Source organism: Salvelinus fontinalis, chromosome 39, assembly GCF_029448725.1.
Source record: "Salvelinus fontinalis isolate EN_2023a chromosome 39, ASM2944872v1, whole genome shotgun sequence".
Lineage (NCBI taxonomy): Eukaryota > Metazoa > Chordata > Actinopteri > Salmoniformes > Salmonidae > Salvelinus > Salvelinus fontinalis.
Window position 1 is genome coordinate 13010270 of NC_074703.1, and position 20763 is coordinate 13031032.

Below are 20763 nucleotides of genomic sequence, written 5' to 3' on the forward strand. Positions count from 1 at the left end.
AAGGAGTGGGAATCAAACCCTGAATTCAAAGACTGGTTGAAGCTGTTTATTGGAGATGATACATGGGCATACTGGCTGTATTGTAAGGCTGATTTCTACGCCAAACTTAGTAACTCAAAAACATATTCAAAAGGCAAAGCTTTATAACAGTTCCACCCAAAACAAGCTGCCATTTATGGTTAAAAAAATTGACTGCAAAAAAGACTGAGGCCACCATTCGCTGAACACTGTTCCATGCTGGCATGTGATCACATTGGAGAAGCATGTAGAGCTGCTTTCTCAGACTCCACTGCTGCTACCTACTTCAAAATGCACAGGACAAAGTGCACAGAAATGATTAATGGTGTTCTAGCACCATACTTTATAAAAGAAGTTGGTCACAGATGTGGGTGACCAGCGTTTCAGCCTCCTCCTCGATGAGTTCACGGATGTAAGTGTTTCTAAGTACCTGGGGGTTGTGATAAGGTACTTTAGTGATACCAAGCAGACAATTGTATCAACATTTCTGGGGCTTGAGTTGGAGGGAGGAGATGCTAAATCTATAGCCCGTGCTGTTGTGGCTTTCCTCGAGAAGTGTTGTCTTAAAAAAGAGAAACTCCTGGGGATAGGGACTGACAATGCCTCTGTTATGACAGGGATTCACAATGTGGTCCATAAAGTGCTGAAGGAGGAGTATGGCCTCAAATATCTGGTTCTTATTCACTGTGTGTGCCACTCTCTGCAGCTTGCTGTAAGTCATGCTTCCAATGACACCATCCCACGTAGTGTGGAGTACTTGGTACGAGAGACTTATAACTGGTTTTCAGTGTCTCCAAAGCGTAGGGCAAGGCCATATATGAGACCATCAACTGTGGGGAGAAACCTTTACAAATAACCAAGGTGTGTGCCACACGTTGGCTCTCCATTGAACCTGCGGTTTCACGCATTTTGGACCAGTGGGAGGAGCTTAGGCTGCATTTCACAGTCACCAAGTCCAGTGAACACTGCTACATGGCTGAGGTTTTATACTCCATGTACAGTGATCCTCAAAACATATTGTATCTGACTTTTTTGAAGTCAGTGCTGGGTGAGGTACAGTTGGCCATCAAGGCTTTTGAGGGAGAGCAAGTAGATCCTCTTAAGCTACTTGACAGCTTGGTTAGCCTGATCAAGTCTGTGAGCAGCAGGGTGCTGTAACCATTGGCAAATGTTGATGTACTCAAAGGGCCAATAGATGGATACATCAGTCCCAAACCGTACCTTGGTTACCTTTTTGAGTCAAAAGCAGCTGAGCTCCACCTTGCGCCTGAGGATGAAAACAATGTCAGAAAGCGGTGTGTAGCCTTCACTAATGAGTTGAGGGTGAGACTGCTGGACAACATCGAAGCATTGCAGTACATGTCAGTTTTCAATGTGGAGGAAACTCTAAAGCACAATAAGAGCCCTGGAGAAAAAAATGAAAATAGCCAAGCTCCTTGGCGACTCAAATGCAGAGCTAGACAAGATTGTTCAGCAATGGCGTGCCATCCATCTTAGTAAATGGAATGAGACAAAAAACACACTGGGCTTCTGGAGTGAGATTATGAAGTTCAGGGATGCAGCTGATATCAACGCGTTTCAAGAACTTGCCATGGTTGCTGTGTCTGTGTTGTCCTTGCCACACTCGAATGCTGTAGTCGAGAGTCTTCAGCCAGATGAGTGTGGTAAAAAGCAAACTTAGAAATCGGATGTCCTTGCAGACCCTTAACCCATCCTGTACATTCGATATGGACTGAAGCTGTCTGGTGAGGCTTGCAATGAGCACCAGCAGCTTTTTGGCACATCAGCTGCTTACTCATTTAAGTCAGCTCCCTCAGTTGCTGAACCTGCCATAGAGAGCCCTGACCAAAATGACGATGACCCACTCTTTCTGTGAGCCTTTTTCCCAGGGTCTGGGAAAAAAAAATATTAACCTGAATTAGGGCCAGACTAGTTACCATAATTTTCTCACATTGTCTTTGACAGTTTTTTCTATTGTCTCTTTTTGGTCCATTTAGGTTGATAATGTAGATTGTATACAAAAAAATGAAATGTTATGGTTAAAAATGTTCATGTTTTACTGTGACTTGTTGTAGGCTCCTAAGTGGACCCTAAGGTTAAAAACCAAACCAAATTAAGAAAAAAAAAAAAACTATGTAAGTGTCTCTTTTGGGTCACTTTTGTCTGTCCCAAGTCCGGATAAAGGAGGAGGGTTGGAATTGTGACATAAAAAAACAAGAATCAACAGAAGAAAGTTAATTTGTAGTTCTAAACATATTTTGGGTGTTTTTTACTCACTTTTTGTCTCTCCCACGACGTTATTCCTCTCTCCTACGGCGTCCATCACAATTACATACACATGGCCAATTATGCAAATTAGGCGCTGGCGTCATTTAGCGACTTCTAGCGACTTGTAGGACAGCCAATAGCTACTTTCCTTACTGAGGAGTTGGCAACCCTGTGTTGTAGTCATGTGCGGTAACTAGGGCTGTGGGGAACAATTTACCAAGCGTATCAAGGAAAGTTGTCTGCTGCACCGGGAGGCCACCACCAGCTGGGATCCATAGCAACCGTGGATAAACATGAGTTACTACAGCATAAGGTAAGTAAAAAATAAAATAAGTAAATAAATATATATATATATATAGTTCTTATAGTTCTTTGCCCATGATATTATGTAGACATGCGGTGTCCAAATTTGATGGGCGAAGTGTGTCTGGTGGTGGTGCGCGAGACTTGTCTGTCACTTAACTTTTTCAGAAGGCACTGTTGCTCGAGAACTATGATGCTAGTTTGGCTAATGTTTGGCTAATGTTCTTTGCTTGCTCAGGCTTGCTTGCCTGAAGATAGCGTGCTCCGTGAAGAGACTAGATCAGAGGCTGAGTGGTAAATCAATCATGGAAGATAATACCAAGCACAAACTAAAATGCATATTTTTCACAACTTGAAATGTAGCGAACTATTTTATTTTTTCTTGTCAGGAATCAAGCAGAGTTAGATGCTTATCATTAATAATTTGGGAATCGTTTTATCACGAAAAGGAAACATGAGCTAGCTGGTCAGTGAATTGTAGCTAGGAAAACACCATCGATTGTTAGCTAGCTAGCGTGCTTGTTAATAACGGTAAAACAGAAAGAACACAATTCGTCATGGATTGCTCGTAAACTTTGTGATTAATGTTTTGTAACAGGAATGTGTTTGAAAATGAGAGAGTATTTTTTGATTTTAACTTGCTAGCTAGCTATAACGTTCAATCTGAAAATTGTCAAAATTGTATGAACATGTATGTTGACAAAGGAGCTATAACGGCGTTATAAACATCTAGCAAGGCTCAAGCCTGGAATATGTTGGGTTGCTAACGTAACATTATTGCGTCAGGAAAGCCATCAGATAGGGAATATATTACACTCGATTTCTCGAGTTACTGTGGCTTTGTCATAGGAGCTTGCGCCATTGTCCTTGGAGACGGAACCGCAGAAATGTGGGTACTATAGCAGCGTGCTAAAAAATACAGTATTAGGGCCTATGAGGGGGGCAATCTTGGCAACATCACTCGGCACGGTCACCACCAAAGAAGTCTCCCGAAACGGAAGAAGTGACAGGATGAACAACATCAACAAAAGCAGGTGAATCAAGCTAATGTCATAGCATAATGATTGTATGGAACTGTGGCCAACATGGGGACAATCCGATGTTGAATAGGGTGTTGGATGGTTCAGTTCGTGGTTAATGATGTGATAGTTATGTGATATGCTACATGGAGGCAATAGACAAATTACAATATGTCAGTCAGAGTAGGATTATTATTTAACACTACCTGAACCCTTCGGCATAACAGCATCAGCTGTCATAAACACAGTCATGACAACTTGTCATTAAAATGACAACTGACTTTATACTGTTTATGACCCTACTATTATGACAAAACCTGTTCTTTTGCTGAGCTTAAGGTGTTATACTAGCTAGCACCCACAAGTGAAATCCACTGCATTGCTTTTGCAACTTCATTTCACCCTGTGAAGTTGAGTTTCATTTAGGGATTCTTAATGCTTATTTCACAAGCAAACATTTTCCTTATGCTGTGCATTCCTGGTCAAAATAATGACACTCCACCCCCATATTATTGTGGATTGGAATGTAGTATGGTTGAATGTTATGTGACTATCTGGAGGCAATAGAGAATTCCATAGTGTTTGGTTTTTAAAGCATGCCCACGAATGTTGCAATACCATTGCACCCACAACAAACAATATTATTGGCTATTCCCTTTGTAACATTAATGCACACTGTGGAAAAGGGCTCAGGACAATTAATAGGCAAACAAGTTGACACAAGAACTATGCAATCTGGTTTCCGAGCTGGTCATGGGTGCACCTCAGCCACGCTCAAGGTCCTAAACGATATCATAACTGCCATCGATAAAAGACAGTACTGTGCAGCCGTCTTCATCATCCTGGCCAAGGCTTTTGACTCTGTCAATCACCGCATTCTTATGGCAGACTCAATAGCCTTGGCTTCTCAAATGACTGCCTCGTCTGGTTCATCAACTACTTCTCAGAGTTGAGTGTGTCAAATCGGAGGGCCTGTTGTATGGAACCTCTGGCAGTCTCTATGGGGGTGCCACAGGGTTCAAATCTCGGGCCAACTCTTTTTTCTGTATCTATCAATGATGTCGCTCTTGCTGCAGGTGATTCTCTGATCCACCTCTATGCAGACGACACCATTCTGTATACATCTGGCCATTTTTAGTTTAGTTTAGTTTATTAATTCGACCATTTAAAAAAACAAGCACACATAAAACTTAAAAGCCATACATGCACATGAATAGAATCATCGAGGATAACACACAATAAAGTCTGGGACTTATTTCCATTGTGGTCCTCTTGAGACAAGATGGCTAGACAAGATCAAACACAGTATGGCAGTGAAATAATAAAACAAAAACATAGAAGAACATCTATCTCATCATTCCAGTTACATCATAGGGGTTATTCATATGGGCACAGAAAACATCAAACATATTTTTACTTTATTTTTAAAGCAGTCCAGAGAGGATGTTATTTTTATAGGCAGAGGCAACTCATTCCATTCTGAGGCTCCAGTATACAAGAAAGTACCTTTCCCAGCATTACTCCTGAACCTGTATAAGTACACATCAGCAACACCTGATCTGGTGCTGTGATTGTGTGCATCCCTAACACAAGGAAAGTAATCACTTAGATATCTGGGCGCAGGACCATAAATACTCCTGTAAACCAAACCTAGTCTAATCTGGGACACCCTAGCCTCAACAGGCAGCCAGTTTAGTTCCTGAAAGCAGATCCTGCCTATATGAGTACCTGGACACACCTTCAATACTACCCTGATCAGCTTATTCTGGGCTATCTGGAGTGGAGGTCGACCGATTATGATTTTTCAACGCCGATACCGATTGTTGGAGGACCAAAAAAGGCCGCTACCGATTATTCGGCCGATTTTAATTTTATTTATAATAGAGACATTTACAACAATACTGAATGAACACTTATTTTAACTTAATATAATACATCAATAAAATCAATTTAGCCTCAAATAAATAATGAAACATGTTCATTTTGGTTTAAATAATGCAAAAACAAAGTGTTGGGGAAGAAAGTAAAAGTGCAATATGTGCCATGTAAGAAAGCTATTGTTTAAGTTCCTTGCTCAGAACATGAGAACATATGAAAGCTGGTGGTTCCTTTTAACATGAGTCTTCAATATTCCCAGGTAAGAAGTTTTAGGTTGTAGTTATTATAGGAATTATAGGACTATTTCTCTATACGATTTGTATTTCATATACCTTTGACTATTGAATGTTCTTATAGGCACTTTAGTATTACCAGTGTAACAGTATAGCTTCCGTCCCTCTCCTCGCTCCTACTTTGGCTCAAACCAGGAACACATCGACAACAGCCACCCTCGAAGCAGCGTTACCCATGCACAGCAAGGGGAACAACTACTCCAAGTCTCAGAGCGAGTGACGTTTGAAATGCTATTAGCGCGCTAACTAGCTAACCATTTCACATCTGTTACACCAGCCTATTCTCGGGAGTTGATAGGCTTGAAGTCATAAACAGCGCAATGCTTGAAGCACAGCGACGAGCTGCTGGCAAAACGCACGAAAGTGCTGTTTGAATGAATGCTTACGAGCCTGCTGGTGCCTACCATCACTCAGTCAGACTGCTCTATCAAATCATAGACTTAATTATAACATAATAACACAGAAATACGAACCTTAGGTCATTAATATGGTCGAATCCGGAAACTATCATCTCGAAAACAAAACGTTTATTCTTTCAGTGAAATACGGAACCGTTCCGTATTTTATCTAACGGGTGGCATCCATAAGTCTAAATATTCCTGTTACATTACACAACCTTCAATGTTATGTCATAATTACATAAAATTCTGTCAAATTAGTTCGCAACGACCCAGGCGTCCCAAACTGTTGCAAATACCCTGACTCTGCGTGCAATGAACGCAAGAGAAGTGACACAATTTCACCTGGTTAATATTGCCTGCTAACCTGGATTTCTTTTAGCTAAATATGCAGGTTTAAAAATATATACTTCTGTGTATTGATTTTAAGAAAGGCATTGATGTTTATGGTTAGGTACAGTCGCGCAAAGATTGTGCTTTTTTCGCAAATGCGCTTTTGTTAAATCATCCCTCGTTTGGCGAAGTTGTCTGTCTTTGTTAGGAAGAAATAGTCTTCACACAGTTTGCAACGTGCCAGGCGGCCTAAACTGCTGCATATACCCTGTATATGACTGTATAACTGTTGCAAGAGAAGTGACATAATTTTCCTAGTTAAAAGACATTCATGTTAGCAGGCAATATTAACAAAATATGCAGGTTTAAAAAATAAGTACTTGTGTATTGATTTTAAGAAATGCATTGATGTTTATGGTTAGGTACACGTTGGAGCAACGACAGTCCTGTTTCGCGAATGCGCACCGCATCAATTATATGCAACGCAGGACACGCTAGATGAACTAGTAATGTCATCAACCATGTGTAGTTAACTAGTGATTATGATTGATTGATTGATTGATTGTTTTTTGTTAGATAAGTTTAATGCTAGCTAGCAACTTACCCTGGCTTCTTACAGCATTCGCGTAACAGGCAGGCTCCTCGTGGAGTGCAATGTAAAGCAGGTGGTTAGAGCGTTGGACTAGTTAACTGTAAGGTTACAAGATTGAATCCCTGAGCTGACGAGGTAAAACATTTGTCGTTCTGCCACTGAACAAGGCAGTTAACCCACCGTTCCTAAACCGCCATTGAAAATTAGAATGTGTTCTTAACTGACTTGCCTAGTTAAATAAAGGTATAAAACATTTAAAAAAAATAACGATTTCCGATTGTTATGAAAACTTGAAATCGGCCCTAATTAATCGGCCATTCCGATTAATCGGTCGACCTCTAATCTGGAGCTTCCCCTTCATAAGTTTAGATAAGCCCACAAACCAGGAAGTACTAGCATAGTCAAAATGGCATTGAATGAGGGCAGTAGCTAGCACTTTCATGGAGTCCTTATCAAGCAGCTTGGACTTTCTAGCCAAAAACTTAGTTCTGGCATTAACCTTCCCTAGCACCTTATTGGCCATGCTCACACCTCCCAAGCTTCCATCAAGGTTACATCCCAAGTAGCTAACAGAGGTTTTAAACAAGCTTCAATGCCATACAGCACTCCTTCCGTGGCCTCCAACTGCTTATAAATGCTAGTAAAACTAAGTACATGCTCTTCAACCGATTGCTGCCCGCACCCTCCCGCCAGACTAGCATCACTACTCTGGACGGTTCTGACCTAGAATATGTGGACAACTACAAATATCTAGGTGTCTGGTTCGACTGTAAACTCTCCTTCCAGACTCACATTAGTCATCTCCAATCCAAAATTAAATCTAGAATCGACTTCCTATTTCTCAACAAAGCCTCCTTCACTCATGCCGCCAAACATACCCTTGTAAAACTGACTATACTCCTGATCCTCGACTTTGGCGATGTCATTTACAAAATAGCCCCCAACACTCTATTCAGCAAATTGGATGTAGTCTATCACAGTGCCATCCGTTTATCACCAAAGCCCCATTTACTACCCACCACTGTTACCTGCATGCTCTCGCTGGCTGGCCCTCACTACATATCCGTCGCCAAACCCAGTGGCTCCAGGTCATCTATAACACGGAACCCAAACCGGCTGAGCGTGTGCGCCATCGTGCATAAATGTATTTTGTCCCCCACACCAAACGCGATCACGACACACAGGTTAAAATATCAAAACAAAATCTGAACCAATTACATTAATTTGGGGACAGGTCGAAAAGCATTAAACATTTATGGCAATTTAGCTAGCTAGCTTGCACTTGCTAGCTAATTTGTCCTATTTAGCTAGCTTGCTGTTGCTAGGTAATTTTTATTTATTTTTATTTTACCGTTATTTTACCAGGTAAGTTGACTGAGAACACGTTCTCATTTGCAGCAACGACCTGGGGAATAGTTACAGGGGAGAGGAGGGGGATGAATGAGCCAATTGTAAACTGGGGATTATTAGGTGACCATGATGGTTTGAGGGCCAGATTGGGAATTTAGCCAGGACACCGGGGTTAACACCCCTACTCTTACGATAAGTGCCATGGGATCTTTAATGACCTCAGAGAGTCAGGACACCCGCTTAACGTCCCATCCGAAAGACGGAACCCTACACAGGGCAGTGTCCCCAATCACTGCCCTGGGGCATTGGGATATTTTTTAGACCAGAGGAAAGAGTGCCTCCTACTGGCCCTCCAACACCACTTCCAGCAGCATCTGGTCTCCCATCCAGGGACTGACCAGGACCAATTTGTCCTGGGAGTTGTTATTTTACCTGAAATGCACAAGGTCCTCTACTCTGACCATTAATCCACACACAAAACGGTCAAACGAATCGTTTCTAGTCATCTCTCCTTCTAGGCTTTTTCTTCTCTTGACATTATATTGCGATTTGCAACTGTCATAAATTAGGTGCATTACCGCCACTGACCTTGTTCATCTTTCAGTCACCCATGTGGGTATTAACAATGAGGAAATGGCACGTGGGTACCTGCTTCTATAACCAATGAGCAGATGGGAGAGGCAGGACTTGCAGCGCGATCTGCGTTACAAATAGACCTGACTTCTATTTTAGCCCTTGGCAGCGCAGATGCTCGTTGGCGCGAGCGAGCAGTGTGGGTGCAATGATTGAATAATATAGATTTCTACATTTATTTTTGCAAAGCTTGCGCACGCAACGCGAGCGGTGTAGTCAGCCTTTAAGTCTTTGCTAGGTAAAGCGCCGCCTTATCTCAGCTCACTGGTCACCATAGCAACACCCACCCATAGCACGCGCTCCAGCAGGTATATTGCACTGATCATCCCCAAAGCCAACACTTCCTTTGGCTGCCTTTCCTTCCAGTTCTCTGCTGCCAATGACTGGAACGAATTGCCAAAATCTGGAGTCTTATATCTCCCTCTCTAACTTTAAGCATCAGCTGTGAGAGCAGCTTACCGATCCCTGTACCTGTACACAGCCCATCTGTAAATGGCACACCCGACTTCCTAATCCCCATATTTTTACTTACCCTCTTGCTCTTTTGCACCCCAGTATCTCTACTTGCACATCATCATCTGCACATCTATCACTCCAGTATTAATGCTAAATTGTAATTATTTTCACCTCTAGGGCCTATTTATTGCCTACCCCCCTACTCTTCTACATTTGCACACATTGTACATAGATTTTTCTATTTTTCTTTTCTTTTGTCTTGTTGACTGTACGTTTGTTTATGTGTAACTCTGTGTTGTTGTTTTTGTCGCAATGCTTTGCTTTATCTTGGCCAGGTTGCAGTTGTAAATGAGAACTTGTTCTCAACTGGCCTACCTGGTTAAATAAAGGTGAAATAAAAAAAAGAAATACAGTGTTTCCTCTAGGATTTCCACCAAACATTTTAGAGGCCCTCTTGGACGCTGAGACAAAATGTTGTAGTTTTAAAGCTGATTTCCTGCAATTCTACACATTTTGCCATGGGGCGGAGAAGACATTTTACAGTTTTATAGCTAGTTTCATGCTATTCTAAACATTTTGCCATGGGGATGAGATAACATTAGCAGTTTTAAGGTAACTGGCCAGAGAAAATCTCACTTTAAAAAGTTTATATTCTGTTAACTAAAATATAATGTTGTTGACTCGTCCTATACTTGTATTTGTGGCCAAAGCATAAATTACAGCCACATCGACATTTTTCCACCTGGGGCAGAAAAAGATGGTTAGCTATAATGGCTAAAGGATAGCTATACTGTTGAGCTGATGACGAATCAGGTGCTGACAACTTTCTACCTGAGTTGATTGTTCTTTTGATGAGCAAATTAAAGTAGCGTTAGCTAGCGTAACCTGTTAACACCAAATGACATTTCTATCATGATCGGATGTTTTCCATATTTGTGCTGACTTTATTCTAGTAACTTGCTAATCCTTTCCTACAATTCTACACATTTTGCCATGGGACTGAGAGAAAATGTGCATTTTTAAAGTAACTGTCTAGTGAAAATCTCACTTTTAAAAGTAAATATTCTGTTATATACTATTCTCATATTCAAATAGTGTTATTGACTCGTGTTATTGACTCGTCGTTGTGGCCAACGCATAAATTGGAGTAAAAATGAATACATCTCAAACAGCTGTTAAAAAAAATGCTTGCTATTTCCTCATGGAGTATGATGTAATACTCATTTACATTTAAGTCATTTAGCGGACGCTCTTATCCAGAGCGACTTACAAATTGGTGCATTCACCTTATGACATCCAGTGGAACAGCCACTTTACAATAGTGCATCAAGATCTTTTAAGGGGGGGGGGGGGGGGGGGTCAGAAGGATTGCTTTATCCTATCCTAGGTATTCCTTAAAGAGGTGGGGTTTCAGGTGTCTCCGGAAGGTGGTGATTGACTCCGCTGTCCTGGCGTCGTGAGGGAGTTTGTTCCACCATTGGGGTGCCAGAGCAGCGAACAGTTTTGACTGGGCTGAGCGGGAACTGTACTTCCTCAGTGGTAGGGAGGCGAGCAGGCCAGAGGTGGATGAACGCAGTGCCCTTGTTTGGGTGTAGGGCCTGATCAGAGCCTGAAGGTACTGAGGTGCCGTTCCCCTCACAGCTCCGTAGGCAAGCACCATGGTCTTGTAGCGGATGCGAGCTTCAACTGGAAGCCAGTGGAGAGAGCGGAGGAGCGGGGTGACGTGAGAGAACTTGGGAAGGTTGAACACCAGACGGGCTGCGGCGTTCTGGATGAGTTGTAGGGGTTTAATGGCACAGGCAGGGAGCCCAGCCAACAGCGAGTTGCAGTAATCCAGACGGGAGATGACAAGTGCCTGGATTAGGACCTGCGCCGCTTCCTGTGTGAGGCAGGGTCGTACTCTGCAGATGTTGTAGAGCATGAACCTACAGGAACGGGCCACCGCCTTGATGTTAGTTGAGAACGACAGGGTGTTGTCCAGGATCACGCCAAGGTTCTTAGCGCTCTGGGAGGAGGACACAATGGAGTTGTCAACCGTGATGGCGAGATCATGGAACGGGCAGTCCTTCCCCGGGAGGAAGAGCAGCTCCGTCTTGCCGAGGTTCAGCTTGAGGTGGTGATCCGTCATCCACACTGATATGTCTGCCAGACATGCAGAGATGCGATTCTCCACCTGGTCATCAGAAGGGGGAAAGGAGAAGATTAATTGTGTGTCGTCTGCATAGCAATGATAGGAGAGACCATGTGAGGTTATGACAGAGCCAAGTGACTTGGTGTATAGCGAGAATAGGAGAGGGCCTAGAACAGAGCCCTGGGGGACACCAGTGGTGAGAGCGCGTGGTGAGGAGACAGATTCTCGCCACGCCACCTGGTAGGAGCGACCTGTCAGGTAGGACGCAATCCAAGCGTGGGCCGCGCCGGAGATGCCCAACTTGGAGAGGTCTAGAAGGATGAGAGCAGAGGAGAGAGAGTTAGCTTTAGCAGTGCGGAGCGCCTCCGTGATACAGAGAAGAGCAGTCTCAGTTGAGTGACTAGTCTTGAAACCTGACTGATTTGGATCAAGAAGGTCATTCTGAGAGAGATAGCAGGAGAGCTGGCCAAGGACGGCACGTTCAAGAGTTTTGGAGAGAAAAGAAAGAAGGGATACTGGTCTGTAGTTGTTGACATCGGCGGGATCGAGTGTAGGTTTTTTCAGAAGGGGTGCAACTCTCGCTCTCTTGAAGACGGAAGGGACGTAGCCAGCGGTCAAGGATGAGTTGATGAGGGAGGTGAGGTAAGGGAGAAGGTCTCCGGAAATGGTCTGGAGAAGAGAGGAGGGGATAGGGTCAAGCGGGCAGGTTGTTGGGCGGCCGGCCGTCACAAGACGCGAGATTTCATCTGGAGAGAGAGGGGAGAAAGAGGTCAGAGCACAGGGTAGGGCAGTGCGAGCAGAACCAGCGGTGTCGTTTGACTTAGCAAACGAGGATCGGATGTCGTCGACCTTCTTTTCGAAATGGTTGACGAAGTCGTCTGCAGAGAGGGAGGAGGGGGGGGGGGGGAGGAGGATTCAGGAGGGAGGAGAAGGTGGCAAAGAGCTTCCTAGGGTTAGAGGCAGATGCTTGGAATTTAGAGTGGTAGAAAGTGGCTTTAGCAGCAGAGACAGAAGAGGAAAATGTAGAGAGGAGGGAGTGAAAGGATGCCAGGTCCGCAGGGAGGCGAGTTTTCCTCCATTTCCGCTCGGCTGCCCGGAGCCCTGTTCTGTGAGCTCGCAATGAGTCATCGAGCCACGGAGCGGGAGGGGAGGACCGAGCCGGCCTGGAGGATAGGGGACATAGAGAGTCAAAGGATGCAGAAAGGGAGGAGAGGAGGGTTGAGGAGGCAGAATCAGGAGATAGGTTGGAGAAGGTTTGAGCAGAGGGAAGAGATGATAGGATGGAAGAGGAGAGAGTAGCGGGGGAGAGAGAGCGAAGGTTGGGACGGCGCGATACCATCCGAGTAGGGGCAGTGTGGGAAGTGTTGGATGAGAGCGAGAGGGAAAAGGATACAAGGTAGTGGTCGGAGACTTGGAGGGGAGTTGCAATGAGGTTAGTGGAAGAACAGCATCTAGTAAAGATGAGGTCAAGCGTATTGCCTGCCTTGTGAGTAGGGGGGGGAAGGTGAGAGGGTGAGGTCAAAAGAGGAGAGGAGTGGAAAGAAGGAGGCAGAGAGGAATGAGTCAAAGGTAGACGTGGGGAGGTTAAAGTCACCCAGAACTGTGAGAGGTGAGCCGTCCTCAGGAAAGGAGCTTATCAAGGCATCAAGCTCATTGATGAACTCTCCGAGGGAACCTGGAGGGCGATAAATGATAAGGATGTTAAGCTTGAAAGGGCTGGTAACTGTGACAGCATGGAATTCAAAGGAGGCGATAGACAGATGGGTAAGGGGAGAAAGAGAGAATGACCACTTGGGAGAGATGAGGATCCCGGTGCCACCACCCCGCTGACCAGAAGCTCTCGGGGTGTGCGAGAACACGTGGGCAGACGAAGAGAGAGCAGTAGGAGTAGCAGTGTTATCTGTGGTGAGCCATGTTTCCGTCAGTGCCAAGAAGTCGAGGGACTGGAGGGAAGCATAGGCTGAGATGAGCTCTGCCTTGTTGGCCGCAGATCGGCAGTTCCAGAGGCTACCGGAGACCTGGAACTCCACGTGGGTCGTGCGGGCTGGGACCACCAGGTTAGGGTGGCCGCGGCCACGCGGTGTGAAGCGTTTGTATGGTCTGTGCAGAGAGGAGAGAACAGGGATAGACAGACACATAGTTGACAGGCTACAGAAGAGGCTACGCTAATGCAAAGGAGATTAGAATGACAAGTGGACTACACGTCTCGAATGTTCAGAAAGTTAAGCTTACGTTGCAAAAAAAAAAAAAATCTTATTGACTAAAATGATATAGTACTGCTGGCTGGTGAAGTAGGCTGGCTAGCAGTGGCTGCGTTGTTGAAAGTGTAGCTGGCTAGGTAACCTCGACAATTTCTCTAAATTTCTCTAAAGACAGCAAAGACAACTATGTAGCTAGCTAACACTACGCTAATCAAGTCGTTCCGTTGTAATGTAAGTTTCTACAGTGCTGCTATTCGGTAGAAGTTGGCTAGCTAGCAGTGTTAGCTAGCAGTGTTGACTAGGTAGGAGAACGGCAGCGCGGCGGACGAAAATAGCTGGCTAGCTAACTGATAATTACTCAAAACTACACAATTATCTTAGATACAAAGATAGCAAAGACAACTATGTAGCTAGCTAACACTACACTAATCAAGTCGTTCCGTTGTAATGTAATCGTTTCTACAGTGCTGCTATTCGGTGGCTAGCTGGCTAGCTAGCAGGGTTGACTACGTTACGTTACGTTAGGACGAAAATAGCTGGCTAGCGAACCTCAATAACTACACGATTATCTTTGATACAAAGACGGCTATGCAGCTAGCTAAGTAGCTAGCTAAGATCAAACAAATCAAAGATAGCAAAGACAACTGTGTAGCTAGCTAACACTACACACTACACTAATCAAGTCGTTCCGTTGTAATGCAATCGTTTCTACAGTGCTGCTATTCGGTGGCTAGCTGGCTAGCTAGCAGTGTTGACTACGTTACGTTACGTTAGGACGAAAATAGCTGGCTAGCGAACCTCAATAACTACACAATTATGTTTGATACAAAGACGGCTCTGTAGCTAGCTAAGATCAAACAAATCAAACCGTTGTACTGTAATGAAAATGAAAAAAAAAAAAAAAAAAAAAAGGAGGTTGAGCTGGCCAATCAGCGGTCTACTCGTATTTTTTTATTTTATGACCGGTATATGCCCACACCATTCTGTTGTTGGGGTACACCTAAACCATTCCAACACAGAAAAGCTGCTGTGCATACTTAATTACATTTTTTTGGAAGGAAAACTATTTTACTCATATTGTAATTCATTATAGGTCATATTTCATATTAATCTGGAAACACTGGACAGCTACTTTTAAGCAAATTTCCCGCAATTCTACACATTTTGCCATGGCTTATGCTGTGTTCTTATGCTATCTGAGTGACTCAAACATTATAACAAAATCAATAGTTCAATGATTATCTTATTTAAAAATATGTACCCTCATTATCTTTTCTGTATACTTTGTATCTGGTTTTAGTCGTTTAAGTTTACACTGAAAACATTTTATGAATACAGGGGAAACCCTGACATGACGTGTTGGAGCATGCCTCTCCCTACCACATCTTACTCTAGCAATCCGTTTCAGAGCTGAGGGCACTGTGCTTAATGTAATGGCTTGTCTGAGGGAAATCAACTCTCCCTATGGTCCCCCAGCACTCCTATTGATGTCTGTTTGATGTCAGTGCATTAGGACTGTGCTGACCAGAGGTGCCCTGAGAGCAGAGCATGGTGCTGTGTGCGTAAGAGGTTACTGTTAACTCTGCAGAAAAAGTGTGAAATCCAGGTCCATTTTTACCCTGAGATGAGAATAAAATCAGAGGGCAGTTCCCACCCTTTCCTGTTCTCATGCTGCAATGTGGACTGTGATTATTTGATGTAATCTGCTTGTGTAGTCTTTCAGAGGATGTGTGTAGAGGATTAGTGTAAGGAACAGACATGTAGCCTGGGCAGGGTTTCCGTCAGGAAAATTTGGTGGCGGACACCGTGACGGCAAGATTTTAATTTACCGGATGTTTGAGAAATTTACCGGACATCCATATGCATTGGGTGCGTAACATAGGCTGTCCTCCCATGGTGCTCCAAAGCACATTTTAGATTATTGTAATTAATCTTAACAGAATAGAAATGAGCCTGTAAATTAGCCTGTTCTTATATCAGCATGACAGGTTTTATCGAAAAGCAAAATATTGCTGACCAGAGGTGCTATAAATCATAAATGAATATCATTAAAAAAATGAAAAAACATTTAGCCTAGAAGAACAAGTCGCCTACACAGTAATAAAACAAACTTCAAAATATAATATTTGTATAATATCATTTGCCAATGACCTGTCCTATAGCCTATTTGTATGAACATTTTAATTAATAAATAACAAACCACAGCTGGTTTCAAATACAATCTAGGCCTCTACTTTAATTTAGCCTAGGCGTGCAGATTTTAATTAGTCCTAATAAATAACAAAACATGGTTGTCTACGAACTCCAGGGCCAGCCCGCCTCGCTCCCAATTCCAGCTGCGATTCAGCACCACAGCAGTGGAAAGAGGCCACTCTAGGTGGCCACAAAATGAAGAAATTATCAAACTGGTGTTGGACAATCAAATTCCATATGTAAATAAACAACATTTGTTACAGCTGGTTCATTAACAGAAAGCTTATTTTACAATACTCCTGTGAAACGAGTTCCGCGCCATGCATTTATAAAAGTACTTGTTTCCAAAGCTCAATGTTTAGTTTCTAAGTGCTGCTGAATAAGCTCAACTGAAATGCACCAATAGTGCATGATACACATCATTACTCTACTCTGGTCTATTAATCCATTCTAAATCTATATAGGCCTGGCCTACTATACATGGTGATCTTGCCTAGGGCGGCAGCAGAACTGCTAGGACTGGGCCTGTCAAACATAATAATTTGCCTGTAATTTACTTGCGTTTTGGGGTGGACCTTGGCCTGCTCAAAGTGAGCTGCTGCTGCTGTTGGGATGTCAAAACTGTCCAACTCCTTGGAGCAGCTTGATGCACATCAGCCTTTTTACCTTGTTCTCAAGAAGGTGCGATCTTGAGGCCGTCTTTACTCTGGTTTGGGGAAAGAATCCCTTCCCGACGGGCACACTGGAAACAGGGTTAATCAACACAATCTTCGCCAATTTTGCCCAGTCTGTGTCAGTGTGTGCGCTACTGGTGGAGAAGTCAGGTGCAGGAGAGCAGAGAGTTGTGAACAGGCGCACACTTTATTTAGGCAGAGGCAATAAAACAGACAGACGCCACTGCATCAAAACCTCCAGCCAAAGGTAAAAGTGCAAGGCTCGAAACAGTCACAAAAATTAGGAAATGTTTTACAATAAACATCCTTCGTGGAAATACCACAGAATAACGGAAAAAACCCCAGCCTGGCGCGTACACACGAAACACGTAACAAAACCAATTTCACACAAAGACATGGGGGGAACAGATGAATAAATACATGCAGCCTCACTGCGGTAACGGTCTGCGCCCACTTCCTGGCGCAGCACGGCGCGCTGAAGGTGGACATCGGCGGCGTCCTATGTTTCCTCCGCGCGCCGGAACCAGTCTTCCACTGCAGGAGCCTCGGTCTGACGGCTGATACCCCAATACACACTGGAAGGGGGTGAGGTTAGTGGAGGAGTGGCGGAGCGAGTTCTGGGCCATCTCTGCCCAGGGCACGAACGCTGCCCACTCACCCGGCCGGTCCTGGCAATTGGACCTCAGAAACCAACCCACATCCTGGTTTACTCTCTCCACCTGCCTATTACTCTCGGGGTGAAAACCTGAGGTAAGGCTGACCCGAGACCCCCAGATGTTCCATGAACGCCTTCCAGACCCTCGACGTGAACTGGGGACCCCGATCAGACACTATATCCTCAGGCACCCTGTAGTGCCGGAAGACATGAGTAAACAAGGCCTCCGCAGTCTGTAGGGCCGTAGGGAGACCGGGCAACGGTAGGAGACAACAGGATTTAGAAAAACGATCCACAACGACCAGGATCGCGGTGTTACCCTGTGAAGGAGGAGGATCGGTCAGGAAATCTACCGACAGGTGCGACCACGGCCGTTGTGGAACGGGTAAGGGTTGTAACTTACCTCTGGGCAGGTGCCTAGGAGCCTTGCACTGGGCGCACACCAAGCAGGAGGAAGTATAAACCCTCACGTCCTTAGCCAAGGTGGGCCACCAGTACTTCCCAGTCAGACAGCTCACCGACCGACCGATCCCCAGATGACCAGAGGAGGGTGACTTGTGGGCCCAATAGATCAACTGGTCACGGACAGCAGACGGAACGTACAGATGCCCGATGGGACACTGGAGGGGAGCGGGCTCTGTACGCAACGCCTGCTCAATGTCCGTGTCCAGCTGCCAAACAACCGGCACTACCAGGCAGGAGGCCGGGAGTATGGGAGTCTGATCCATGGGCCGCTCCTCTGTGTCATACAGCTGGGACAGTGCGTCTGCCTTCATATTCTGGGAACCTGGTCTGTAGGACAGGGTAAACACAAAACGGGTAAAGAACATGGCCCACCTTGCCTGACTAGGATTCAGTCTCCTCGCTGCCCGGATGTACTCCAGGTTGTGGTGGTCAGTCCAGATGAGAAAAGGGTGTTTAGCCCCCTCAAGCCAATGTCTTCACGCCTTCAAAGCTTTAACCACAGCCAACAGCTCCCGGTCCCCCACATCATAGTTCCGCTCCGCCGGGTTAAGCTTCTTCGAGAAGAAAGCACAGGGGCGGAGCTTCGGTGGCGTGCCCAAGCGCTGAGAGAGCACGGCTCCTATCCCAGCCTCAGACGCGTCCACCTCCACTATGAACGCCAAAGAGGGATCCGGATGGGCCAGCACGGGAGGCAAGGTAAACAGAGCTCTTAGGTGCCCAAAAGCCCTGTCCGCCTCAACCGACAACAGCAGACGTACAGGACCCCCCTTCAGCAGTGAGTTAATGGGAGCAGCCACCTGGCCAAAACCCAGGATAAATCTCTGGTAGTAATTGGCAAACCTTAAAAACCGCTGCACGTCCTTTACCGTGGTGGGAGTCGGCCAATTACGCACGGCTGAAATGCGGTCACTCTGCATCTCCACCCCTGATGTGGAAATGCGATACCCTAGGAAGGAGACGGCCTGCTGAAAGAACAGGCATTTCTCAGCCTTGACATACAGGTCATGCTCCAACAGTCGTCCAAGTACCCTGCGCACCAAGGACACATGCTCGGCGCGTGTAGCGGAGTATATCAGAATGTCATCAATATACACCACTACACCCTGCCCGTGCAGGTCCCTAATAATCTCATCCACAAAGGATTGGAAGACTGATGGAGCATTCATCAACCCGTACGGCATATCGAGGTACACATGCCCTGAGGTGGTACTAAACGTTGTCTCCCTCCCGGATACGCACCATGTTGTAGGCGCTCCTGAGATCCAGTTTAGTGAATGAAGCGCGCCCCGTGCATTGACTCAATTGCCGTGGCGATGAGAGGTAGCGGGTAACTGTACCTCACCGTGATTTGATTGAGACTCAAAATCAGTTACCATTCAGTCTGCTGTAGGAAAATTGTTCCTGGTTTAATTCAATGTGTCTTAAATCAGTATCAGTATCAGTAATTCCCTTTCCATAAAGGTATGGTTGTTGTATACCTATTTCACAATGGCTCAGCAGACCTATAACAAACCAGCTGGACCTCAAGTATCTATCTGTACAAGACCTGTGGGTGAAAAAGCGTTTCAACAGGGTAGAAAATGAGGTGCAATTTACTTCCTGTTTTCCAGCACATTCCGAACACATGCCTCCGCAGTGGCTTGGACAATCCACCCAGTTGAGTCAGGGACTGACAGACAGAAAAAAATCGGGTAATTGCAATAGGTAGGCTGGTTCTCAACTGTATCATGTAGGCTACATCATTTTAGCCTACCTAATCTCCCGTGGGCCGATTCTGCGTGTAGACCGAAGAATCTACCATGACTCAATGGGATGCATGCGACAACGAGCTTCTGTAGTTCCTGTCTTTGGGTTTTCACCATTGTTATATGAATGTAAAGCGGTGCTTCGAGTGCTTGCCAGTCGACACTTAGCTCTTGTTTCCATCATTTGTTTTGACAGTGTTTAATTACTCTCAGGTGAATCATTCCCCATATTGCCCTCAGCTGAGGAGAATGCCATTTTCCCTTCGCTGGCACGCGCATGCAAACACACGTACACAAACAGAAGACGATATGACTTAAAGGTACTGTGGTCTCCTAGCAACAGGATCAAGGTCCCCCACTTCTTGCCAGTTTTAGGAATGAGAGGGTTGTTTGTTTATACTTCCGGTAATTGGGAGTAACTGTGGTTGTCATCCAGAAACCGCACTACTTACACGGACGGATTCAAGGGGCATATAAGGAAAGCCTATGTAGAAAGCCAGAAAAACAGAATAATGTGGTTTCCCATTGACAAGAAACAGTTTGGTTCATTTTGCTATGACTAAGCAAATTCCATTTTCTGGCATTTTCTGTCAAAATAAAAGTGTTGGGACTATTTTACTTAAGATACTGGGCCTAGGCTAAAGCCCACAAAACGTCAACTTTCCCAATTGGTGTTAAATTCAGTTTTTTAGTCAATGGTCTGCGGTTTTGATATGTGCAATATCTCCCTCTGAGTCAGAGGAAATGGCGTGCAGAAAGCATTTTTAGCTATTCCGATACAGTCATTTCCAGTTTTAACACGTGGCCTATCAGTCTATATATCTGATACATCTTAGAAACTGAAGAAAGACACACATGTAAGTCAGAGGACCAAGTTTAGCGATTTTATGCCCAGTATTTTGTCTTGGCATGAACTCACGCCACATTTAGACTCCTCTAACAAATCCCTGTGGGTTCACTGTGTTGTGTTCAGAGGCTTGCCTCAAGTGTGGCGTCATGGCAACGGCTCCTACTCCGAGACCTCACCCTCAGCTGTGTGGTGCTGGGACTCCCTCCTGACTGCAGGGTAGCAGGGTTGTAGTTGGAGCTTCAGGTAGACCTTCAGACTGACTCTGGACCGGGTTGGGAGTACCATACATTACCGGCGCTGCTGCTGGA

The 20763-nt window shown here is 44.9% G+C and overlaps 1 protein-coding gene and 1 long non-coding RNA gene across 5 annotated transcripts in view; one reads left to right on the forward strand and one right to left on the reverse strand.

The window, feature by feature from the left end:
• Nucleotides 1–32: 32 nt before the first annotated feature.
• On the reverse strand, nt 33–2412 carry LOC129838218 (uncharacterized). The gene is made up of 2 exons (XR_008756837.1): nt 2296–2412; nt 33–1910 (listed from the first exon to the last, which is right to left on the reverse strand). It is a non-coding gene; the product is annotated as an uncharacterized LOC129838218 (long non-coding RNA).
• Nucleotides 2413–2453: 41 nt separating this feature from the next.
• The window catches only part of LOC129838217 (tubby-related protein 3-like), a 40732-nt gene continuing 22422 nt past the window's right edge, over nt 2454–20763 (forward strand). Inside the window, exon 1 of one of the 4 annotated variants that reach the window (XM_055904993.1) lies at nt 2454–2599. In XM_055904993.1, coding sequence (XP_055760968.1) covers nt 2580–2599 — 20 coding nt within the window. In that variant the 5' untranslated portion in view covers nt 2454–2579. Of the gene's footprint in view, nt 2600–2728; nt 3624–20763 lie in introns of those variants that run through there. The other 3 variants (XM_055904992.1, XM_055904991.1, XM_055904995.1) reach the window with 3 other exon arrangements.